The sequence below is a fragment of the Vigna umbellata genome, chromosome 11 (assembly GCF_029865625.1).
Source record: "Vigna umbellata cultivar VRB3 chromosome 11, Vumbellata_1.0, whole genome shotgun sequence".
Lineage (NCBI taxonomy): Eukaryota > Viridiplantae > Streptophyta > Magnoliopsida > Fabales > Fabaceae > Vigna > Vigna umbellata.
In genome coordinates this window covers 30,892,148-30,914,759 of record NC_142175.1, presented here as the reverse complement: position 1 = coordinate 30,914,759, position 22,612 = coordinate 30,892,148, and the positions used below count along the sequence as shown (strand labels likewise).

Genomic DNA, 22,612 nt, shown 5'->3' with positions numbered 1-22,612 from the left:
GGAAAGAAAAGAGACAAGACTAGCATTTCAGTAGCTACGGAATATTGAAAGTACAACATGTTTCCTAAGATAACCTAATCATATTTGTAATAATAAGACTGATGTTTTATGCGTGCCAGGTGTTAATCTGAGTGCAATATGAAAGTATAGATTGTGTGTGTAGTGAGAAGGAACATTGTTGAAGAAAATGGGAAGAAGACCATGCTGTCCCAAAGAGATCAACAAAGGTGCTTGGTCTCGAGAAGAAGACGAAACCCTCTCCAAATATGTTGCCATCCATGGAGAAGGAAAATGGCAGAAGGTTGCCCAAAATGCAGGTATCCACATTCACATCATTCTCATAGAAATTCATTGTAAAAATCTGTAGTCTAAGAAGCAATTGATTTGGTGAATGAATGTTCAAGTTGGAAGCTGGTTTTGTTTATTTTGCATGATACCTCACAGAACAATCGTGTGTTTCTTTGACCTGAAATCATGGTTTTGTTTATTCTAGACATTGGCATTTTGTTGTATATATATACAAATCACAGTGATGTCTGCAGGTTTAAAGCGATGTGGAAAAAGCTGCAGACAAAGGTGGCTGAACTATCTCAAGCCTGGTATAAAAAGAGGTGACATATCAGTGGATGAAGAAGATATGATTATCAGACTTCATCGTCTTCTTGGTAACAGGTGCTTTTTATTTATTGTCTTTTAACTTATTTTCAAAAGATCCCATGAGTATTATCATAAACAGCACCATTTTCAATCAATTTTGACGGCAGTTTTTTAAAATATAAGAGTATAAAACTGTAACAAAGTCTAAAGTAAAGAAAGAAAACTGGTACATGAATTACTTGGTTGTAAAGCATAGTGGTTTTTATCTTTATGCAGATGGGCATTGATAGCAAAGAGGCTACCTGGACGAACAGACAATGAAATCAAGAACTACTGGAACACCAATCTGTCAAAGAAGTTACAGAAACATGGTACACCATCATTATCTGTTTCTTCACCTGAACACAAACGTCATGAAGAAGAGAAGATCAAGCAAGTTCATGTCGCACCGGAAGCTCCACGCCCTAGGAGAGTCAGTGCAGTTGAATACAGTAAAATTGTGGAAAATAATAGGTGTAGTCCCTCAAATAAAGTGGAGGGTAGTAGTGATGAAGCTTCTTTGAGTGATTTCCTGATCGATATTGATCAAAGCCATTTGTTGATTGGTGATGATTCAAACTCAAAGGTCCCACAAATGGAGGAAGAGCACAACAACAAACAGGTAGGCTTAACCAACAGTCCTAGCTCATCATCACCTTCTGATCATTGTCACCATCTCTTGGCAGAGAAATTTGACCCTCTGGAGACCCTCTTGGATGTTGAACTCAAGAGAATGGCTTCCTTTCTTGGACTTGAAAATGATTGATCAAGGGATTTTATTTATTGCACTGAGATGAAAAAGGTCAAGTACTTAGAGATCAAGTGTTATAGATAAATATGCCATCTATATATGGAACGCCTAACTAAGCATCTAGCTCTAGCTAGATCTTCACACGAATCCAGGGTTTCTTCTCTTTTTCCTTTTCCTTTTCCTTTTCCTTTTCCTTTTCCTTTTCCCTCTCTACTTACTTGGATTGTGAACTCACGTACGAACCCTTGTGTTCCTCCAAAATCAATAACATTATTCCAACTAGACAGTACAATCTATTGTTTAGAATATGTTGGATTCTTTGCTACAATTTCCTTTTACAGATTACTTTTGCTTAACTTTGATGTGTCACTGTCACGCACGACGCCAAAAGTTGCTTTAGATAAGAAGAAAAATATTTATATGCCCATGTGAGGTTATCTAGCTTTCACAGCTTTTACAAACAATGATGGAGATCCTTTGACAATCAGCTCATGCATCCACAACTTCATAAGCATATATAAGTAAGTTCTATTCTGAACGTGAATATGGTGCCAAAAATTCCCCACACTAACTATAGTTAAGCAAAACCTGTTACCAACAATTCTTAGTTTTCACAAACTTGGTTTTCAGTCTTCAGTTCTATCTGCAATTTTCATAGTCATGCACCACTTTGCTACACTTCTCTCCCAACCTTCTTAAAGAATCCGACAGTTTGTTGATGCAGTGCCTAGTTTGAATGTACACATTTCTTGGTAGCAGGTTTCATAATCTTAGAAATTGTGGCATTCAAGTCAGAAATATCAGTTGGGAATCCAACTATTCTTGGAAATCTAACTGAATATAAGTACCTAAAATGAAAAAGTTGAACAAGTGTGACAACAAAGTTATTATGTTAAAATTTTGAATTAGAGTATTCTTCATCGTATACTTATATACCGGATTAGCGTATAATCTCAAGTTATCCTAAATAGTTAAGTATTTTCACTGCTTTTGATTTCTCAGTCAACAGATAGTTGTTAATTATCTAGATAATTTCAATCTCTAATCTGTGAATTGAGTTCATATTTCATCAGTATTAGATTTCTGGTTGTTTCGAAAGATTAATTAGTGATATTAGAGTTTGATTAGTCTTGATTACTCAGATAACCATGAGTTCACAATTTTACCCTCCATTTCACCACCACGTCGCTAGCAAAGTAATTTTGTGTGGTGATGATTGGTGTGATGGGTGAGGTGAGTAAGAATCTATGTGAAAGCAAATTTATCTAAAAGAGAAGATAGTTTTAATAGTGTATGGTGGTCATTAATAAAAAATGTCCCTACCACTGCCTATGCAATTAAGTAGTTCTTTTGTTCTGTAATGCCATAGCAGTTCACTTTCCCATAGATCTATTCTACGTGCCTCTCGAATTCAATTCCATTTGCATATAAATCTCTTACAATAAGGAAACGTTTCTTTCTCTCCTAATTACTCTTTCACCAACCAATATAATTATTTTAATAGAGAATTCATCAATAAATAAATTCAATGACACCTTTTACAAATCATTATGAGTTGATGGAGATGGAAATCGAGAGTTATAGTTAAAACGAAACTACCTATAGGTAATGTATACAAACCGCTTAAAATCATTAGAAGTTAATTTTAAACCTAATTCAATTTTACACAACCAATATGTAAAGAGCGTTGCTCCCTCCACCACCACGGCATGCTTTCTCTACCTCCTTAAATTCTTTTATTTCCAAAACTATCCTTAGGTTAAAGGTTAAAACCTTTTTACTTTTACGGTGAATTTTTAATTTAATTTCCAAACCCTAATTTTATCTCATTCATATTCCCCGAAGTAGTTGCACCCCACCTCCATGTCAACTCAATCTTCTTCTACCTACTTGTATCCACGTCAGATATAGATTTTCATCATTCAAATTTAAAAGATTAATTAACTAAAACTCAATAATAATTATTAGGTATAATCAAATACATGATAGTTTTATGTACTTCATCAACAAAAGATAATTAAAAATTCATATCTAACGTGATACAAGTAGGTAGAAGAAGATTGAGTTGATATGGAGGTGGGGGTGCAGCTATTGCATTCAGAGAATATGAATAAGGTAAAATTAGGATTTAAGAAATAAATTAAAAATTTGTGGTAAAAGTAAAAAAAAAATTAACCTTTAACCTAAGGATAATTTTAAAAATAAAAGAATTTGAGGAGGTGCAGGGAGCATGACGTGGTGGTGGAGAGAGCAACTCGTATGTAAAATGAGATTATCCGCTTATATATTTTGTAAGATAAAGTTTGTATCCATTTATATATTGGTCTAAAACTTCTAACAATAAATATATAATTAATTTACGTGAAAAAAATCTAACAGTCTTCAAAAAAATAATTATGTCTACCAACTAAAAAAGTTCCTAAAAATATAAATAACAATAATTTAATAAAATAAAACATATTGTCTTAAACTTAAATTATGTCTTTATCAATCTTTTGTGGCCTCAAGAAAGTCTTAAAGTTTTTAAATTATGTCTTCAACTCTATTAAGTCTTTCATGAATATGATGTATGATGAAAATTTAAGAATTCGTGTTCAAATCTACTTGAAATCAAATATTATATCATGGTTTAGCTATGCATCTTTAATGATAATTGTACAATTCAAAGTGTTTTTTTTCACATTGTTTAAATAGTCAAATGTTATTTACAATTTCAAATTTATAAGTTAATTTTTTATCGAAAAAGTGTTTCACATGATTAATTTGTAAATATTATTCTAAATAATTATATAAAATTTTAAACTATTATTAGTTAATGTAACAATTCTTTTATTTTGGAATTATAATTGATCTAGTTGTAAAAGTTAGAAGGGAAAGTAAGAGAAATTATACGTTCAACTTCTTTATTAACATTATGGATATATAAAATTGGTTTGAAAGATTTGAATGTACTTTGATAAAAATTACGAATTTAACTTTTCTTACTAACAAAATTTAACAATTAATATTTGTTAATAAAAAAATTTAGTTAATGTAACTTTAAATTCCATAATTATATGTATTTTTTTATGATTATCAATTTATTTGTTTTAATTTATATCTTTGCTTATTTCAAGGTGATCAGAAGTTAGTACAATGTAAAAAAAAAACATGTAATATAAAAAGTTAATAAACATAAAAAATGAAAAGAATGGACATATTAAAAAAATAATTTCATGAATATAACTCAGTTTGAATATATGTCATTCATATTGTTAAACTTTGATGAATTCTTCTATATCCATGAATATATCGAATGTGCTTATCTGAGTTAAAATTCTTTGTTAGAATTTTAGTAAAGTGATTCTGCTGTATCTTTAAAATTAGAATGGATCTTAAACTTTGATGAATTCTTCTATATCCATTTCTCTTTTGTTACTTTTAGTATTTCCTTTCTCTCCGTAAAAGGGCATTACTATTTTTTAAGTAGATCAATATAATATAAATGGACACTGTTATGATAATTAACTTTTTAGGTAACATAGCATTGATTCTCAGCTACAAAATGGGCCTACATTGGATTCAAATTTCGAAATAGTAGTATTTGGTTTGGACTTTAAGAAGCAGGCTAAATAAGCTTATTTCTTTCTTCACCCAATAAAACTTTTTAGATCACCTCACTCATTTTGGAATCAACTTTTCCAAACATACATTTTTAACACTTGAAAGTACTCTGAAAAGAATGAGAGCTGTCCAAAAAATGTATACAATGTAAGAGAAAAAAACAAGCCCAATAGCTATAATATGGGCTTTTAAGATTTAGTAACAATAAACATAAAATATGCATTTTTTTTCTGGCCCCTCCAACCATTTCTTTCTGTATTTTCAATTTCTTTTTTAAATTTCAAAACCTTTCGTAGTTCAAAAAATCTTATACTCTCATTTTTTTTTCAATAAATTCAAAATATGTTGAATGACTATTTTTTAATAGATTTTAAAATTTATTGAAATTTTTTTTCAAAAACAGATTTTGAAATTCGTTAAATTTTATTTAAAGACTTTAATAGATTTCAAAATCTGTTAAAAAATCTTTAACGGATTTAAAAACTTATTAAAAAGAAAAAATCATTTAATAAATTTTAAATTTTTTTTGAAGAAAAATATTTAAAGATATAGAAAGAAAGAGTCTAAAAAAAATTACAAATTTGAAATTAAGAATATAGAAATGAAATAAAAAAATAAATATAAATATAAAAAATATAATATTGAATCCTACGAATTATATTTTTTTTTCTCATATTTATCTGAGAAACACACAAATGAATGTCTCCCTCGTCCTTTCTACTCCACCCCACTAATAACGTATTATAATGATAGTTTTCGAACCTAGTACACATTATGATCATATGATTATTAATAAAATAATTAATCTTTACCTATAAAATAAAGGTTGCTGCAAGAAAAAGAAGCAAGGAGAATCTCTTTTTGAGTTCAATCTCCTCATATTAGATTACATCACCTCAAATATAAAACAAAAGGGAATTTAATAATCAAGTTTAGTATGTTTACAATTGAAGTTTTAACTAAAACAATTGAAAATGACATTTTTATTTCTTTTCATTCTTTATTGTGTCACAACTAAACTTAAACCTCAGTTATCCTTTATATAAATTTGAATATATTTTTGAATTTATAATAATAACAAAGAGTAGAACTCTTCCAAATCAACACACATAACTTTTTAACTATCTTTTCATTTTTCATTGATAATTTTGGTAATAATGAAATGTTATGAAGAATCTAATGTCATATCAATTATCTTTTAATATTTTTATTTGCTCATTACGAAATATAATTAGTCTTTAATTACTATAAATTAAAAGTCTTATAACCTTTCACGTTCGTAAGTGCCAAAATACCTTAATATTGTTTTTGATAACTTTTGATTTGACAAAAGTTAAGAGCTTAATATCTTTAATATATAATTATTTATATACAACATCAATTAATTAAGGATTTAACACTAAAACTAATATATATAAGCTATAAATTTTATGATTTAGCTTTTATTATAACTTTTTTAATAAACATATATATAAAGTGATATTCATATATGTAAAGTATATCCTTATAGTGAATATCACAGTATAATTTTTTCAAAAGTTTAGAACTCTCTTATAAGTTTGTATTTAAAAAATATTTAAAATTTAAACATATATATATATATATATATATATATATATATATATATATATATATATATATATATATATATATATAATTGCTCAATTGTGGATTGGCTGGTTGGTCTAGCAGATAACTAGTTTACAATCGATCAGAGAAAACAACCGCTGAGATAATTAAGAGACAACTAATAACAATATTGATGAACAATTAATGAAAATTATAATAGTCTTTATTGAGTAATTAATTTTTCTAATTTAACTATTATTTCGAAGTTTATAAATATAAGTTTTATATAGAGATATAAGACATTTTTTCATGACCAAGATTTTATTAAATTTTTTGGAAAACACACGATTAAATGTCAAAATATTTTCTGCAAGTCCTCCAGGAGGTAAATTGACAATATCTAGTTGGACGACTAAAACTTTAAACATCACAACAGAATAGGAAAGACCGATTGTCGACACTCTATAAAAAATAATATACATTTAAATTGTTACTAATTTCAACTTTTAATCAAGAAAAATATGTTAAATAACTATAATTTCTTATATTTTGACCGTTGATAAATATACCAATACGAACTTTTATATATATATATATATATATATATATATATATATATATATATATATATATATATATATATATATATATTGTAAAATATAATTAATTTTTAAATTGTTTATTTTGTGACTTTCTCATAATCGTGAGCCCCAACTACCTTGCTTCTGTTACGCAATCCCAATACAGTGAACCGTACCACGGATATGTGAGAAAAATTCACAGTCCCACAACTTTTTAAGGTTTCGCGTTGATTAAAGATTAAAAAAGCATGAGGATGAATACGTCACAAAACGAAAAGTGGTATAAATTTGTGAAAAAAGAAGATATTTATCTAAATAAATATGTAAAGAAATACATAAATGTAATATTATTAATTAGGATGTACACATAATTTATTATGGTGTTCAAAATGATATTGAAATAAAGGTTTTCTTAACATTCATAATCAATTAAATGATATCCATATTTTTTCATTTAATAATAGTAATTTAAAAGTGTGTGGTATATACACCAAACGGTTAACACTATATTATGTTCATAACATTATATTCTGTTAATTTGTTACATCAGCATTAGTCAATCAGGTTAAATGATTTTATTAATATGGGATCATAATTGAGTCATCATTATTATTGGGTCAATGGTTCGACAGATGATAAAATAATAGTAGAATGATTAAAAGATATTAATTAAAGATATCTGATATTGATAAGCTTTTTATGAGTAACTAAAGAATCTAAAAGTAAGTTTGTTTTTATTGTATTGGATTTGTGCTATTAGGATCCTGGGATACTTATAAATACAAGGTCAAGGCCAAAAGCCAGTACTACTAGGTCCAAAATACTCAATTGTGATAAACAATTAACTAAAGAACGCTTAACTTGAGCGTCGGAGTGCCTTTTGAAGGTATCTCACCCTAGTCAAGAGTGAAAGCGTTCGGAGCAGGCGACTCTGGAAGGTAAGAAGGCTTCGACAGAAAGGTATATCTCTCAACCCCTAGCTACACATTTCGATACAGGAACATTTTGATGTCTAACGTGGGGCCGAGAGAAGCAGAAGAAACCTAATGGTGACCATGAGAAATATGGAGGAGCAACAAAACACCAAAAATGTTCCTTCTGCTCCTTCATTTTTGGTGCAAAGGAACAAAGGAGAGGAACATTTTTGGTGCAGAGCAACATTTTTGGTGATTTGTTACTCTTTCATATTTCTTGTGGTCACGATTGAGTCTCTTCTACTTCTCTCGGCCCCACGGTGGGCACCAAAATGTTCCTGTATGGATATGTGTAGGGTTGAGAGGTATACCTTTCTGACGTAGCCTTTTTGTCTTCGAGTTTTTGAGTCGTCTGCTCCGAACGGTTTCACTCTTGACTGGGGGCTGAGGTACCTGCAAAAGGTGCAAAAGGTACTCTGACGCTCAAGTTAGACGTGATTTAGTTAATTGTTTATTACAATTGAGTATTTTGGATCTAGTAGAACATACCTGGCTTTTGGCCTTGACCTTATATTTATAAGTCATCCCATGGTTGCTAAACTAGCACACATCCAATAAAATAAAAACAAACTTATCTTTAGATTCGTTTAGTTACTCGTAAACAACTTATCAATATCAGATATCTTTAATTAATATCTTTTAATCATTCTACTATTATTTTATCATCTGCTGGACTATTGGCCCAATAATAACTTTAAACGCTAGCCCAATTATGGTCCAACATCATTATTTAACCTGGTTGACCAATGTTGATGAAGTGAATGGACCGAACGGTTTTGAGTGTTAACTGTTCGGTCTATACTATATACCATAAAAAAGTAATGTTGATATTAGTAAATAATAATGAAGTGTTTTCAATTAAACAATCTTTCATTTGATTTATTTTTGATATTCCTTTTTATTTTTCTTTTAATCTTTCTAAGGAAGAATTAGAGACACTTGTTTGAACCATCGTTTCCTCGTAGTGTGTACCTTTGTTATGTGACTTCTCTATTTTTACTTCCTGTTTCAAACTTAGATATAGAAAGTTTAGTTAAACATTTTTTTAAATTTTAATTTTGTTTTATATCTCTCGGAAACTAATTTTAATTAAGAAAACATTTAAAAAAGCGCAGTGCTAAGAAAATAGTTATAATAATTTTAGTTAGAATTTGAAACTAAACTGCCATGTTAAAATTTTATTTAAAACTTATTGATTAATTTTACCGTAAATAGTATACTTTTAAAATTTATTTTGAAAATAAGAGATGCTAATATATGCTATATGTTATAACAGCTTCTGGTGAATTGTTAGTTTGTTACATTTTCTCAGTTTCTATATGTACATGAATCTCTGTCCTCCATTTTTGGATCTTAAACATTTTTTTTTATGGTCAACAAATTCTCCTTTTTTAAGTTGATATATATGGTCTTTGTTTCTCTAGTTTTTGGGCAGTGTAAATGACATATAAGTTTATTCCACATATTACACCAACTTTTGTTGATTTTTTTTTTCCTCGTTAGTTGATATAGCAAAATGGGATAGAAGGTACCTAGATTCAATGTTTAAAATAATTTTAATATTTGTCTCTATTGAAAATATGATAAAAATGAGAAGAAAAAAACACAATTATATTTGGAACAACTTTCAGAGTTGTTTTGACCTCAAGTTGTTTAGATAATTAATAATTTTAGAATTAATTGTTGTTCATTTTGAAATTTATAATTTCATTATAATTTTTTCTTCAAAAGTATTTAAAAAATTAAGGAAGAAATGTATATTTAAATGATTTTGTTTCTTAACTTTTAACTAATAAATAACTATTATAAGAATAAGTCCTTCGTTCTAAGGAAGAATGGGTATGGATTGAATTTTTAATATCAAGATATAACAAAATGGATTGTATCTATAACTTAAATATAGATGACTTAAGTTAAAATAGATTTGGAAAATAAATAAACTAGATTCATATTTTTTTCAATCCAATTTAAATTGGATTTAAACTAAATCGAAATCACTTTGTTAATAATATTAAAATAAATGAGATTGATTTAATATATAGTTAGATTCATTAGACATACTATAAAAATATTTGGTTTATTAAGAATTTTAAAATTTCAATTATCGACAGATTTATTTTTATTGATAAAATATGTTGATAAATATGTTAATAATACAAATTTTAATTATTAATAAATTTTTCATCGATAAAATCCATCGATAATTATATATCTTAAAATTTGTCGATAGAAAACAACATCAAATTTTCCAACCTAAATTTCTTCTTTTTCTTCAATCATAGAAGCCTCAAGGGTTTCTCATTCCTCCCTATGGCATTACCACACACATGTATTCATTTCTATTGGACCTTCTATGACTTTCTCCGCCCTTCACGTGTTCCTTCATCATTCTAGTGTTGCCAAGACCATTGTCCAGAGCATCTTCATCAGTACCCTTATTGTTGCTTAATGTTGTTGTCGCTATGATCAGAGCTTTGTCATGTCGTCGTGAGAATACATCCCTTCTTCCTCTACCTTCACGCATAAACACCATAGGGTTATCATCACTTTCCACAGTTGCGCTACCTCCACTCTCATGTCGTGTGACATGTTCGACAATGTCATCAGCATCATCAATGCCATTCCTTTTCTTCTCCGTTTTCAATTGCAGATCTAGGAACACCATAATGAGTAACCGTTATGCCTCCATCTTCTTCACACATGGATTCCTCCTTGTTCACACATGGTAATTAATGGAGACTTGGAGCACTTACATAAAGTAAGGATTTGGAAGAGAAGAAATTAAATTTGTGGGTTTCTTGTGTGAATTTGGAGATGAGGTTGAGGATGATGGAATGGTTTTGTTTTTTTTTGAGGGGTTGAAGGTGATAAAGAAGATGTATTTTTTTATGAAATTTTCAATCAAATAAATGGAGAGGAAGAAGATGAACGAGATTATAATATTTATCGACAAATTATTGACCGTCTATAATTTTGATTTACCGAGGAATTTTAAGCATTACCGATAAATTTTGATCATCAATAAAATAAGTTTTTTTTGTAGTGATATGGGTTAGACCGTCTTGACTTGACCCTTTGGCTTAGGCCGACTTGGCTTGATCCTTTGGCTTGCGCTAACTCAAATCAACCTTAGGTCATGTTCGACTCGACTTAACCTTCTTCGGTTAAATTTGACATGAGCAAACTATTGACTAGGATTGACTAAGGTAAAATTTTGATCGGGGCTCACTTTGGCAAACCTTCGACTCATACCGACTCGAGCCGACTTAGGCCAACATTTGTTAGGATTGACTTATTCGACCTTCAATTGAACTGACTTTGTTGACTTTCACCTGACCGACTTGGTCAACCTTCAATTGGGAAGACTTGATTGACCATCAGTCGGGCTAATTTGGTTGATCTATTACGAAGTCGACTCGACCGATCTTCGCTAGGTAGACTGGCAAATCTTTGAGCCAACTCGATCGATATCTAACCTAACTTAGTTTTATTTGATTACCGACTCATCAAACTTCGGTCAACCTTTAGCTAAATTGCGGTAAGGAACGACTCGGCCAACCTTCAGTTAGGGCTGAGTTGGTTGACTTTCAACTAGTCATGGATGACTCAGTGAGTTCTCCGGTCAGGGTCAAATTGATTGACCTTTGGCCTTAACCAAATTGGCCATGTTGACTCAGGTCAACCTTCAACTATGACTGATGGAGACCTACCTACAGTTGGGACTGACTCAAACTAATCTTCCTTTGGGATCGACTCGACGAGAGCCGACTTAAGCTGACCTTCAATTGGGTCGATGCAGACTGATCTTTGGTTGGGACTAATCTAGATTGACATTCAACAAAGATACACCCAAGCCAATCTTTGATTGGGGACGACTTGATCGACTTTCGGTCTTGGCTAGCTTGATCAGGTACGACTCAAGCTGACCTTCGACCCTTGTCAATACGACCCAATCTTCGATTGAGACTGACTTAGGTTGTCCTTTGTCCTAGACTAGCTTGGGCTAATGTTTTGTCGAGACCCACTGAAGCTGATCTTTTGTCAAGATCGACTCGAGCTAATCTTTGATTGAGATCAACTCGAGACGAACTTTAACCAGGGTTAACTTGACTGATCTTTAGTTGTGATCAACTCGTTTCATCCTTCAGCTTTGTCCTCGGTCACCTTGGCTTAACTTAAACACACTGATTTTGGATTTTCAAAATTGAAACAATGAGGAATCTAAATTCAATCCAAATCCAATTAAATGGATTAGGATTGAATTTTCAAAATCTAAGAAATGACTCAATCTAAATCCAATTAAGTGTGGATTTGAATGTTGGGGTAAAGTCATCTAAATGGGCTTAAAACAATAGGTATTTGGATTATTTCTCACTTTTAATTTTAGGTTTAAAGAAAACAAAAGTTTATTTTTAGAAGCACTTTTTAATTAACTTAGTCAATGATTAAGGGAACTATAACATTCATCTTTGGAAACTTTTTTTCGATTCCCACATATGATGTCAATGTTCCAACTTTAAGTCTATTGAGATAATACTGTTATGGTTAATAATTACATTTGAAGTATTGTTTACTTTGAAACTCAGAATTCTATCATGGTTTTATTCCTAAAAGATATATAAAAGGATTAAGAGAGGAACCACATTTAAATAGTTTCTCATCGCTTAACAATCGATATTAAAGGTAATTTAAATACATTTTCCTTCTTTAACCATTTAAGGTATCATTTAAGGATGAACTTGTGATAAAGCTTCAAGAATAGTATCTCATAAGTGTTAATTGATCCTAAAGATATTAACACAACAAATTTGAGAATGTAACACATGTTTTATCCCAATATTTTATAACATCTAGGATACAGTTAAGGTTATCTTAGTTAAAGCGTCATATTAATTTTTTCCACAATTGTTCATCAACCTTAATATGTTACTTCTACTTGAGTTATTCAACCTTCCATTGACAATTCATCTTCATATCTTCTAAATATAGGTATGATATCACAATTGTCTTAATTTTTTATACAAAAAATTTATATAGCAAGTACTTTAAGTGGTTCAACACATATACGAAAAAAATGTACATAATTGGAAGGGGATTGACTTCTAATGAATTTTTCTACCTTGTCCTTATAACCTTATGAGCTACCTCTACTACATCTTAACATAATCAAACTTATACTCCAATATAGCATGAGTAGTGTCAATACCCAATTTCGTCCAGGTAATTAAATAAAATATTTGAGTTAAGAAGAAGTAACAAAATAAAATAAAAAAAAGCAAAGATAAATGTATTTTTCTTTTAAAAAAAATAATAATAAGATTTTTGTTTTCGTTTTCTTTACTTTCTCAATTATTTTTATCTTCTGTCTTTACCCTTTTTTTCCGTTTATTTACCTATTTATTTATTTTCTCTCATGTTTATTTTTATTTTTACTTTTACTTTATTTTATTTTTATTTTATTTTAATTTTATTTTATTTCCTTTTTATTTTTTTTTCTTATATCTCAAATTCAAGAAAGGGATATTTTCTTAAGATATGACGTTCTTTACAAAAAGAAAGAAGAAAAAAAAAACAACAAAAAAACAAGGTCAACTAAGCTGCCCCTCCTGCAACACAAAGCATTAGGCAATGCTTACCATCCTGTGCTACACAGTTATGCTTAAAATGTACATATGCAGTGGCAGCGTGAAAAGTCTTTGCTCCTCTTGCTGAAAATTCTTACGTAGGACTACAAACATACATCAAAGGGGAAGGTTTTTCGAACGAGCTTTTGCCAACTAATGGAGTGAAAACATGAAGAAGAAAAAAAGACAAAGGAAGATCCTAGGTCAGAGGATATGCCAGAGCTCTTTTTTTGGATTGTCGTCCCGTCGTGATTCTGGTTGCGACAAGTAGGTTGCATGTTTTTTTCTCTACAATATTTTAAGTCTGGTTCATTCTCATAATACCAACTTATAATTTGAGGATTATTTTTACTTATAATTGACTTAGGTTTTGGTTAATGTGAGATCTCTAGCACAATAATTTTTCATTAAACAATAGTAATTCATAATAAGTCCAGTTGTAACCATAAAACATGTGTAGTTGTTATTTCTTGAAGACATCACTCAATTTCTTTCACAATTATTGATTTTTGGTATACAAACACCACAGTTAAAAAAAATCATATATTTACTCTGAAAATAAAGTTTGAAAAATTTGTATCCATATAGATACGTCCCCATTTCAAATTAACTAATGATAAATCTTGAATATTATTTTTTGGATTTAGAACTTGAATAAGAGATCTTAAATTATTCCATGCAAGAAAAAAAAAAGATTTTAAATGACATTATAATATTTGAATTTGGTGAGTTTAATTTGAATTATAATAGTAAAAGATGAAACTTTCCATATTTTATATTGTGATTGTTTCGGGTGGAGTAGTGTGCATGATGATTGATTTATCAATCTTCAACGTGTTTATTTCCAGAAATATGAGATGAGTCCAGAAATACGACTTATCTTACCCTTATACCACTTGCAAAAATGTGAAAAATAAAAAGAAAAAAACTTATATCGACACATTTACTTATATAAGAATTCTCTACATTTTTTTATAGCTTTTTCTATGCCACCAACTCAGACTAATAACAATAATAATATAATAACTTTAATTTTATTCTTTTAATAATGTTTTTTAAAATTTTTTAATAAAAACTTAAATTTCATTTAACATAATTTTCACTAATTACTTTTAAATTCATAACACTATTTCTCTCAAGGATAATTTAATAAACATCTAATATCATTCATTATAATATTCTTTTAATATATCATACTAATTACATTATACACAAACTTTCATAATTTTTCATGTTAATTAATTGAGTTAGATTAATTGAAACAACCCCAACTCCACATTTTTCTCTCTCAAATCCACTTAAATTTAATCTCCAATTTCATCTTCCATCTCAAAGACACACCCTTAATTAATTGAGTTAGATTAATAAAATTAACCCAAACTAGTACTGTGCCTTTGCCTCCGCCTCCGCATAAAGCATAGACGATCTTTCTCAAAAGTTATTTCACTTCGCAATCATTTTGACAACCATTGGAAGAGCAGAATTTCACGTCACCAAGTTCTCTCATCACTGACACATATCTGTGCTGTCTCTCGTTTTCTGTAACTTCACTTTTTTTCTTTCATGCTCACTGTAGTAGCACCAGCAGCCTCTTGATCAAAGACTAAACCTCTCTTATTTCCTCATTGTTCTAATCTTAAAAATAACTTTTTAAATATTAATATATATATTCTCGTGTCAATAATTCATCAGATGATTCTTGTCTTCAATTATATCATATCATTATTAACTTATTTTTAAAACAAAAACATATAGCATTTCAAAATTTTGTTCTAAGTTGTTTAAGATTCTTTCTGAGTACTATGGTTCAGGCTCCAATGCACTGAGTGTTTCATTATGATGAAGAAGGTACACCCTAAGAATGTCGGAGATGCAATCATTCCAGTCATGGCATAACAGTTTCAGTACCATAAACAAACGCTATATGTCCAGATTTGGTAGATTGATTGAGGTGAAAAAAAGGAGACACATATGATAAATACAACATGATATAATAAAAAATAAAAAAGGTGAAATAAAGGAAAAAAATAGGTTAATGATTAATGTTTTTTTGTAAGATAATAATATAGAGTTTCTTTACTGTCAAAAGAACAGTAGTATGGTTAAAAAATGCATATAAAGGTGTATGAATGCACTGTTTAAAATCTTTGCTGCTATGCAAGTTATTTAATCAATGGTTAGAAGATAGCATAGTGAAAGACATAGAAAGGCCAGTTTCGGGATCTGTGCAACCTTAGCAGATAAAGGACAACTTCTACTGTATTAAAATGGAGCATATAAGCATTACTCATTAATAGAAAAATAATTCATGTATAAAAAAATAGTAATCATTATTTGATATGATAAAAAGATAAATTTTCAACAAGTGTATATAAAATAAAGGTATGTGTTTATTATTACTTTAATGAATAATATTATGATTTCTGTTGTAATAGTATTTATTTTTTATATTATTTTATATTATCGGTAAAAAAATTCATCATATTATATATATATATATATATATATATATATATATATATATATATATATATATATATATACTTAAAACTTGATTCAAAAGTTTAATTGAGTTATTTATATATTTAAACAAAATTATTTGAAAAACATGATCTTAATTATAGAAAAAATCAATTTATAACAAGTAAGAGTAATGATTACTTTCTTATTAAGTTGATTTTATAAAATTGAAATAAGATTAAATTTCATTATTTTAATATGGTATAAAAAATATAAGAATTATTAAAAGATTATCTTAATCGAGATTTTGAGTGGATTTTATCTTTCATTATCAAATCAACTTATATTAAAATAATGATCTTAGTTTATCTTTTTTATGTGATTAACGTGAATGCAATTTTTTTATATAATAAGATGAGTGGAAGACATCATCCCATAAATGATGCAAACTTCTCTGTACTAAATAGATCGATATTTAATGTTAAATTAAATTTAAATTTTAATATCTTAATAAAGTTAAAAAATCACATCGAATCAAGTTAAACTAAATTGAAAACCTTTTATATGGTCAAGTCAAGATATTAATTCAACTCAACTCATTTTCTTTTATCTATACGAAGCTATTTTTTTCTGGAAAAAGGTAATTTTGCTTTTTTCATGTTAGAAAACTGTATATTTGAACATAGTTTTTTAAAAAGCAATTTTAAGTTTATCTTACATAGAGCAAAAAATTTAAAATACGTATGAAGAATTCAATAATAAGCATTTGGTCATTAATCAAATCGAGACTTTTACGAGATATTATGGGTTTTATATGGCTTATTTTACTTAATGAAAACTAAGGTTCAGCAAAAACTTTTATTTTGTTTAACAATAATTCTACTTATCATAAAATTAATTTCGAAAACTTCAAAATATATTTATTACTGCGCAGATTCTTTTAAACCGACAGTCAGATTTAGGTTAAAGCGTCAATTATTCGAACAAACAGTCAATATTTTGGACAGGTTTAACAGTTAAATATTCGAACAAGCAGTCAATAATTTTGGATAGATAAAAAAGTGATTGTACTAGGAATTAATAATAATCATTCATGTACGTTTTTTTCACCTGTTTGGTAAAGTGATGGTATTTGCATTCTAAACATGTTAGTATTGATATTTAATCAAGGTTTAATTTCAGAAACATATATATGTATATATCTGTGGGTGTAGTTACTGATCTTATTAACTGTGTTACCCTTAAAAGTGATTTTGGAAAGTGATTTTCACTTGCATGTTCACTTTTCAGATTTCTGGCTTTTGAGAAGTGGCTAATCCGTAGTTCATTCATTCTATTTTGTCTGGTGCCGCGTATCTTTTTGACCGTCCAATCGCGAGGGTCATCGTTGGCGACCACGACATTCTTGTAAGCAAAGGTCTGAAATGTCTGCAAAATGTGACAGAAAAACATGTGCTGTGAGAACTGTGAACTCGGTTCTATTCTACGCAGCATTAGTATTTAACTTTATCATGTTGTTCTGTGCATTTTCCATGTTGCTTTTATTTTTCTCTACCTTTATCTTATTATAACTTCCTTCGGTTACGCGGGAAACAGCAAAACTTTAAGCATTTTCAATTTAATTAAAATCTTGGAACATCACGTCATGTTGTAAGCCCTGTTCCCTTTTAAGGGAATTTCCTGTTCAAAGGAATTGGCGTGGATTCACCGTTTAAATGGTGTTCGTTTAAGAGAATTTGCAGAGAATAGAAGACGATGATTTAAAAGGATTTGCGAGTTTTAAATCATCGATGATAAAAAGAGATTTGAACTGATTTAAATTAAGTGTCATTTTTACCCTTTTATAATTTTAATAATTTCAATTTTCATATAATGCATAAAATATTATAATCATTTTGTATTTGAATTCAGTTTTGGTTTTGTTATTGGAATAAAAATAAACATAAATAATAAAATAAATTAATAATATTAACATTAAAAAATTATTTCAAACAAAAATATTACACTTTACTTAAATAAAATATTATTTCAATTTTTTTTTTAGTTTTTATTTTTTTACTACTTCAAATATCTTTTACCAATAAATAATTTTTTATCTTTTTTACTACTTCAATTTCTACCCATTATAATTTTAATTTACTAAATTATAATTCTTTTACATTTTTAAATTAATTTTAATAATTAATTTTAATTTTTTACTCTTTATAAACATTTTTACAATTAAATATAACATTAATCATTATCATTTTATATTACTTTAATAACTAGGGGCATTTTGGTCATTTTCACTTTTTATCAATTAAACAATTTTTTTTATCTGTCAGATCAATCAAATCCTACACTAATTCTGTAAACTTTACTTCCAAATTCACTCTCATTTTCCTTCAAATCCAGTCAAACAAACAACAATTAATTCACCCTCAAATCCCCTCAAAATTCACTCTCATTTTCCTTCAAATCCAGTCAAACAAACAACAATTAATTCACCCTCAAATCCCCTCAAATTCATCCACTCACTCTCTTCCAATTCCTCTCCCCAAATGAACACACCCTTAGAAACTCTTTGGATCACCTCGAAACCCGGAGATGTACTATTCAATAAAAAAAGAAAAAAAAATAAGAAAAAATATTTAAAATGATATCATAATTGATTATCTATTCAACACAATAATTATGTTAAAGTCGATTATAATTTATTATATTATATAAAAGATATATAATTTCAACATAATTAATTATATTTTTAATTTAAATGTTATTTATTATAATAAAATAATTAATTAATATATTACTATTAAAATAAAAAATTAATAAAGCTTTTGAAAGAAGGAGGAAAACTTACCAGAATAACAATAGCAAGATCCTATTTTTCATCTCTACATTCATATCCTTCAACTTTATCATAATTGAGTTTCATCATATACTCCTTCAATTAATTACAAATACTCTTGATATGAAACCTAAAGATTTGCATTTAGAAACACTACTACATATGAACTTAGTCATAAATAATATCTCTAACTTCACCCACAACTCAGGAGTAGATTCTTTATTTTCAACCCCATAAAGCATTTTAATTGAGAGAGAAAGAGAATTATGGAATAAACCTTCTCTTATTGAATTCTCGACACTGACTCTCCCATATATGTCATCTACTAAAAATTTGTGTCTAAACATTATTTTTTTTAATAAAACACGAACTCAATGCACCATAGATTGAAGCTAATATTTTCTATAATTAACTTCTCCCTATTGATTTGGCTAACAATCTTCTTAAACATTTTCTTTAATGTTTTCTCAATTAAAAAAAAAAACAAAAGAATCGGATAGATCTTGATTTGGATCGACAACCTATGAATATGAATGCATAATGGAATGAATAAGAATTGAAGTTCTAAAATCATTTTGTTGAAAGAAGCACACAGATAGACGCATGTTAAATATTAGAATAATAATGAGCACAAAATTAACGCATACAGTGAAACAAAACAAATTTAGAGAAATAAATATGATTATCTACGCAAACATTCTTCATTTATACATACATGAATAATCGAAAGAATACAAAACTCACACTCGAATATAAAAGAGCGAAATGTATTAATCATAAATTATTAATTACATATATGTAGGTAGTTAGACTCGCGGTAACTACAACTATAATATAATAAGGTAATATTCAATATTGACTTAGTTGTAAAATTTAAAGTTATACTAAAAGGGAGGTTATGAGTTAATTCTTCTACTAACACTAAACCTTTTAATTTGACCCTCTCACCTAGTTTGACCCACATGGATTGGGTAAGAAAAGATCACAAAATTAAAAAAACTCCTAATTGAAAAACTTCATGACCAAAATATATACAAGAAGTCAAAACCTATCCCTGAACCTTTTTCTTAGAAAAAAAAATTCATTTTGAATATAAGAAAAAAAAATTAATTTCTAACTTGTCGCAAATTTAAGTGTTTTTAATTTATAAAATTATATACAAACATTTTAATCCGTTGTTGGAATTGGTTCTCATTGGTAACACGACTAACATAGATTTGTAAAAGGTTTTAATAAACTTAGTTGCTTACTTATATATGAAAATTATGCAGCAACAACATTGAAATCCTTGATTGGTTAAATATATTTATTTTTTCTTAACTGACTAGACACATGTTTAAAATATATAAGATAATAATTTTATTTTTTTTGTGTGAAAAATTAATCTAAATTTGAATCAAAACTAAATAAGCATCTCAATTTGAAGGTTTAAAATAATGAATATGTGAGTAATAAGTTTATGTATTTTTTATTATATATTATTTACTTTTTTTTAATGTATGACTTATATTTATTAGTAATCAATATATATATATATATATATATATATATATATATATATATAATATTTAATAGTTATAAAAAAAATTTAGTGTGAATTTTATTAAAATTACTCAATATTTTCACATTTTGGCTAGACTTGGTGTTTCTTTTATTGGGTTTGGAACTTTATTAAAATGTACTACTCACTCTTTTATTAAATGCTATAAATTTTATTTTTTAAGAAATTGATAAAATTAAACTATATATTATATATTTTATTTAATAACATAATAATAAATGTGATAAAAATATTGATTTAAATATAATAAAATTATAACATATTACGCTATTTAATAAAATATATATAATTTTATATGTGTACATAAGTGACGTGATTTCTAAGAATTAATTAGTGTCGGACAATTTTACCTTAACTCTAATCCTAATTGACTTGAAAAGGAGTTTTTGGTATTGGAACTTTTTTTTATCCAAATCTTCTTGAAGAGAGGTTTTTCAAAAATGAGCTAGGATTAATTCATATGACATGAATTAAGTTGATAACTCTAATTAGAACTTGGAATTATAATTTGTTTAATAGGTTTGAAAGAGAGGATAAGAAAAGTTATGATTCAACTTTCTCCACTAACAAATACCAACAATTAGCATTGTTGATTAAAAAAACATGAAACCTAATTCACAAGGGAACAATCATTTGACAACAAATAGATGCTTTTAAAGATTCGTCATATTACAAGGCCATCTTTATTAGATGAACAAATCATATAGTGCTATTAGAAAATTTAGTATTAGACCATTTACAAGAAAAAAAATCAACAATTTAATATCTAAGAATTATTATTTTTTATGATAAAAAGTGTCACAACTCCCATTCGAAAGTTAAACTCAATATTTTTCCACTCTCTTCGATACTTTCTTCGTTGCAAGATCCTAACATCCATATCAATTTCCATTTTTTTTTCCTACTAAACTCTTATGATCTATTTTTTTCATCTCAAAACTCGAAATTTCATTTTTGATCACCCTCCTTCACTTAAATCCTTTCTACCACTTTTTTTTATGATTATGATTTATTTTCAACCACAGACAATGATATTTATAGAGGTTATAATAGTTGAGGAAGAAAATTACTATCACAAATTCAGGTAAAATATTCATGCTTAAAAGTCAACTAATTCTACACTACATTATTCAAAAGGTCTAGATGCTTAAAATTTCAACAACAACAACGTAACACTATATTTTTAATAAAAGTATCACAAAAAATAATTATATTTGATAAATGCATTCATCAACATCTTATATAAACAAAGCATGATCAAATTCGATTTCATAAAATACCTGTCTTTTAAAAAACAAAAACTTAATTTGAAAATAAAAAATAAAAAATATAATATACTATCCAATTTGATTTGGATAGATTTGAAGGTAAAATGTAATGAAAGTAAATTTTAAATTGAAGGTAAAATAATTCCAACATACTCACATTAAATTCAATTTTTCACCGTGTACAATTTTTTTGTTCAATATTAAATTTTAAAATTTAGTTGGTTTGATTTTGACCACAAAAATTGAGGCTCAAAAATCAAAGTAAATATAAAAATAAGTCAATTACTTTTTGAAACTTAAATTATGCTTTGACCAACCAAATTACATGACAGATTAATTATTTAAGTTTTAGTAAATATTAGTCTAAATAAACTTTAGATTGATAGCTAAAGTATATTTATTTTTTATTTTGAATAGTGCCAAAACATACACCTCTCTTTTTAAAAAGTTTTTCACCATGCTTTCTTTAATCTCAAAATTATGATGTCTATATACACAATTCAAAATTAGAAAACTTCATCCTATGCTAAGCAAGTGAAACAAAGATATACATATTACAATGATAAATGTAATGAAACATCAACGAAAACACGAAAAAGAGAAAAAAAAAACGGAAAATTACATAAAGTAAAAGAAGAATTGTTTGAAAAATCTTTCTTCCCATCACGTGTTTTTTTTTAATAAACTTGAAAAACTCCATCTATAACAAGCCTTTTGTAGACAAACTTAAAAAAAAAAAGGTTTAAACCCTTCGT

The 22,612-nt window shown here is 27.9% G+C and overlaps 1 protein-coding gene across 1 annotated transcript; it reads left to right on the top strand.

Moving 5' to 3' along the window:
• On the top strand, positions 1–1,704 carry LOC124826585 (transcription factor MYB123-like). The gene is made up of 3 exons (XM_047299437.2): positions 1–317; positions 543–672; positions 874–1,704. The coding sequence occupies exons 1-3, from the start codon at positions 188–190 to the stop codon at positions 1,400–1,402; spliced, it is 789 nt and encodes a 262-aa protein (XP_047155393.1). The 5' UTR covers positions 1–187; the 3' UTR covers positions 1,403–1,704.
• Positions 1,705–22,612: the final 20,908 nt, after the last annotated feature.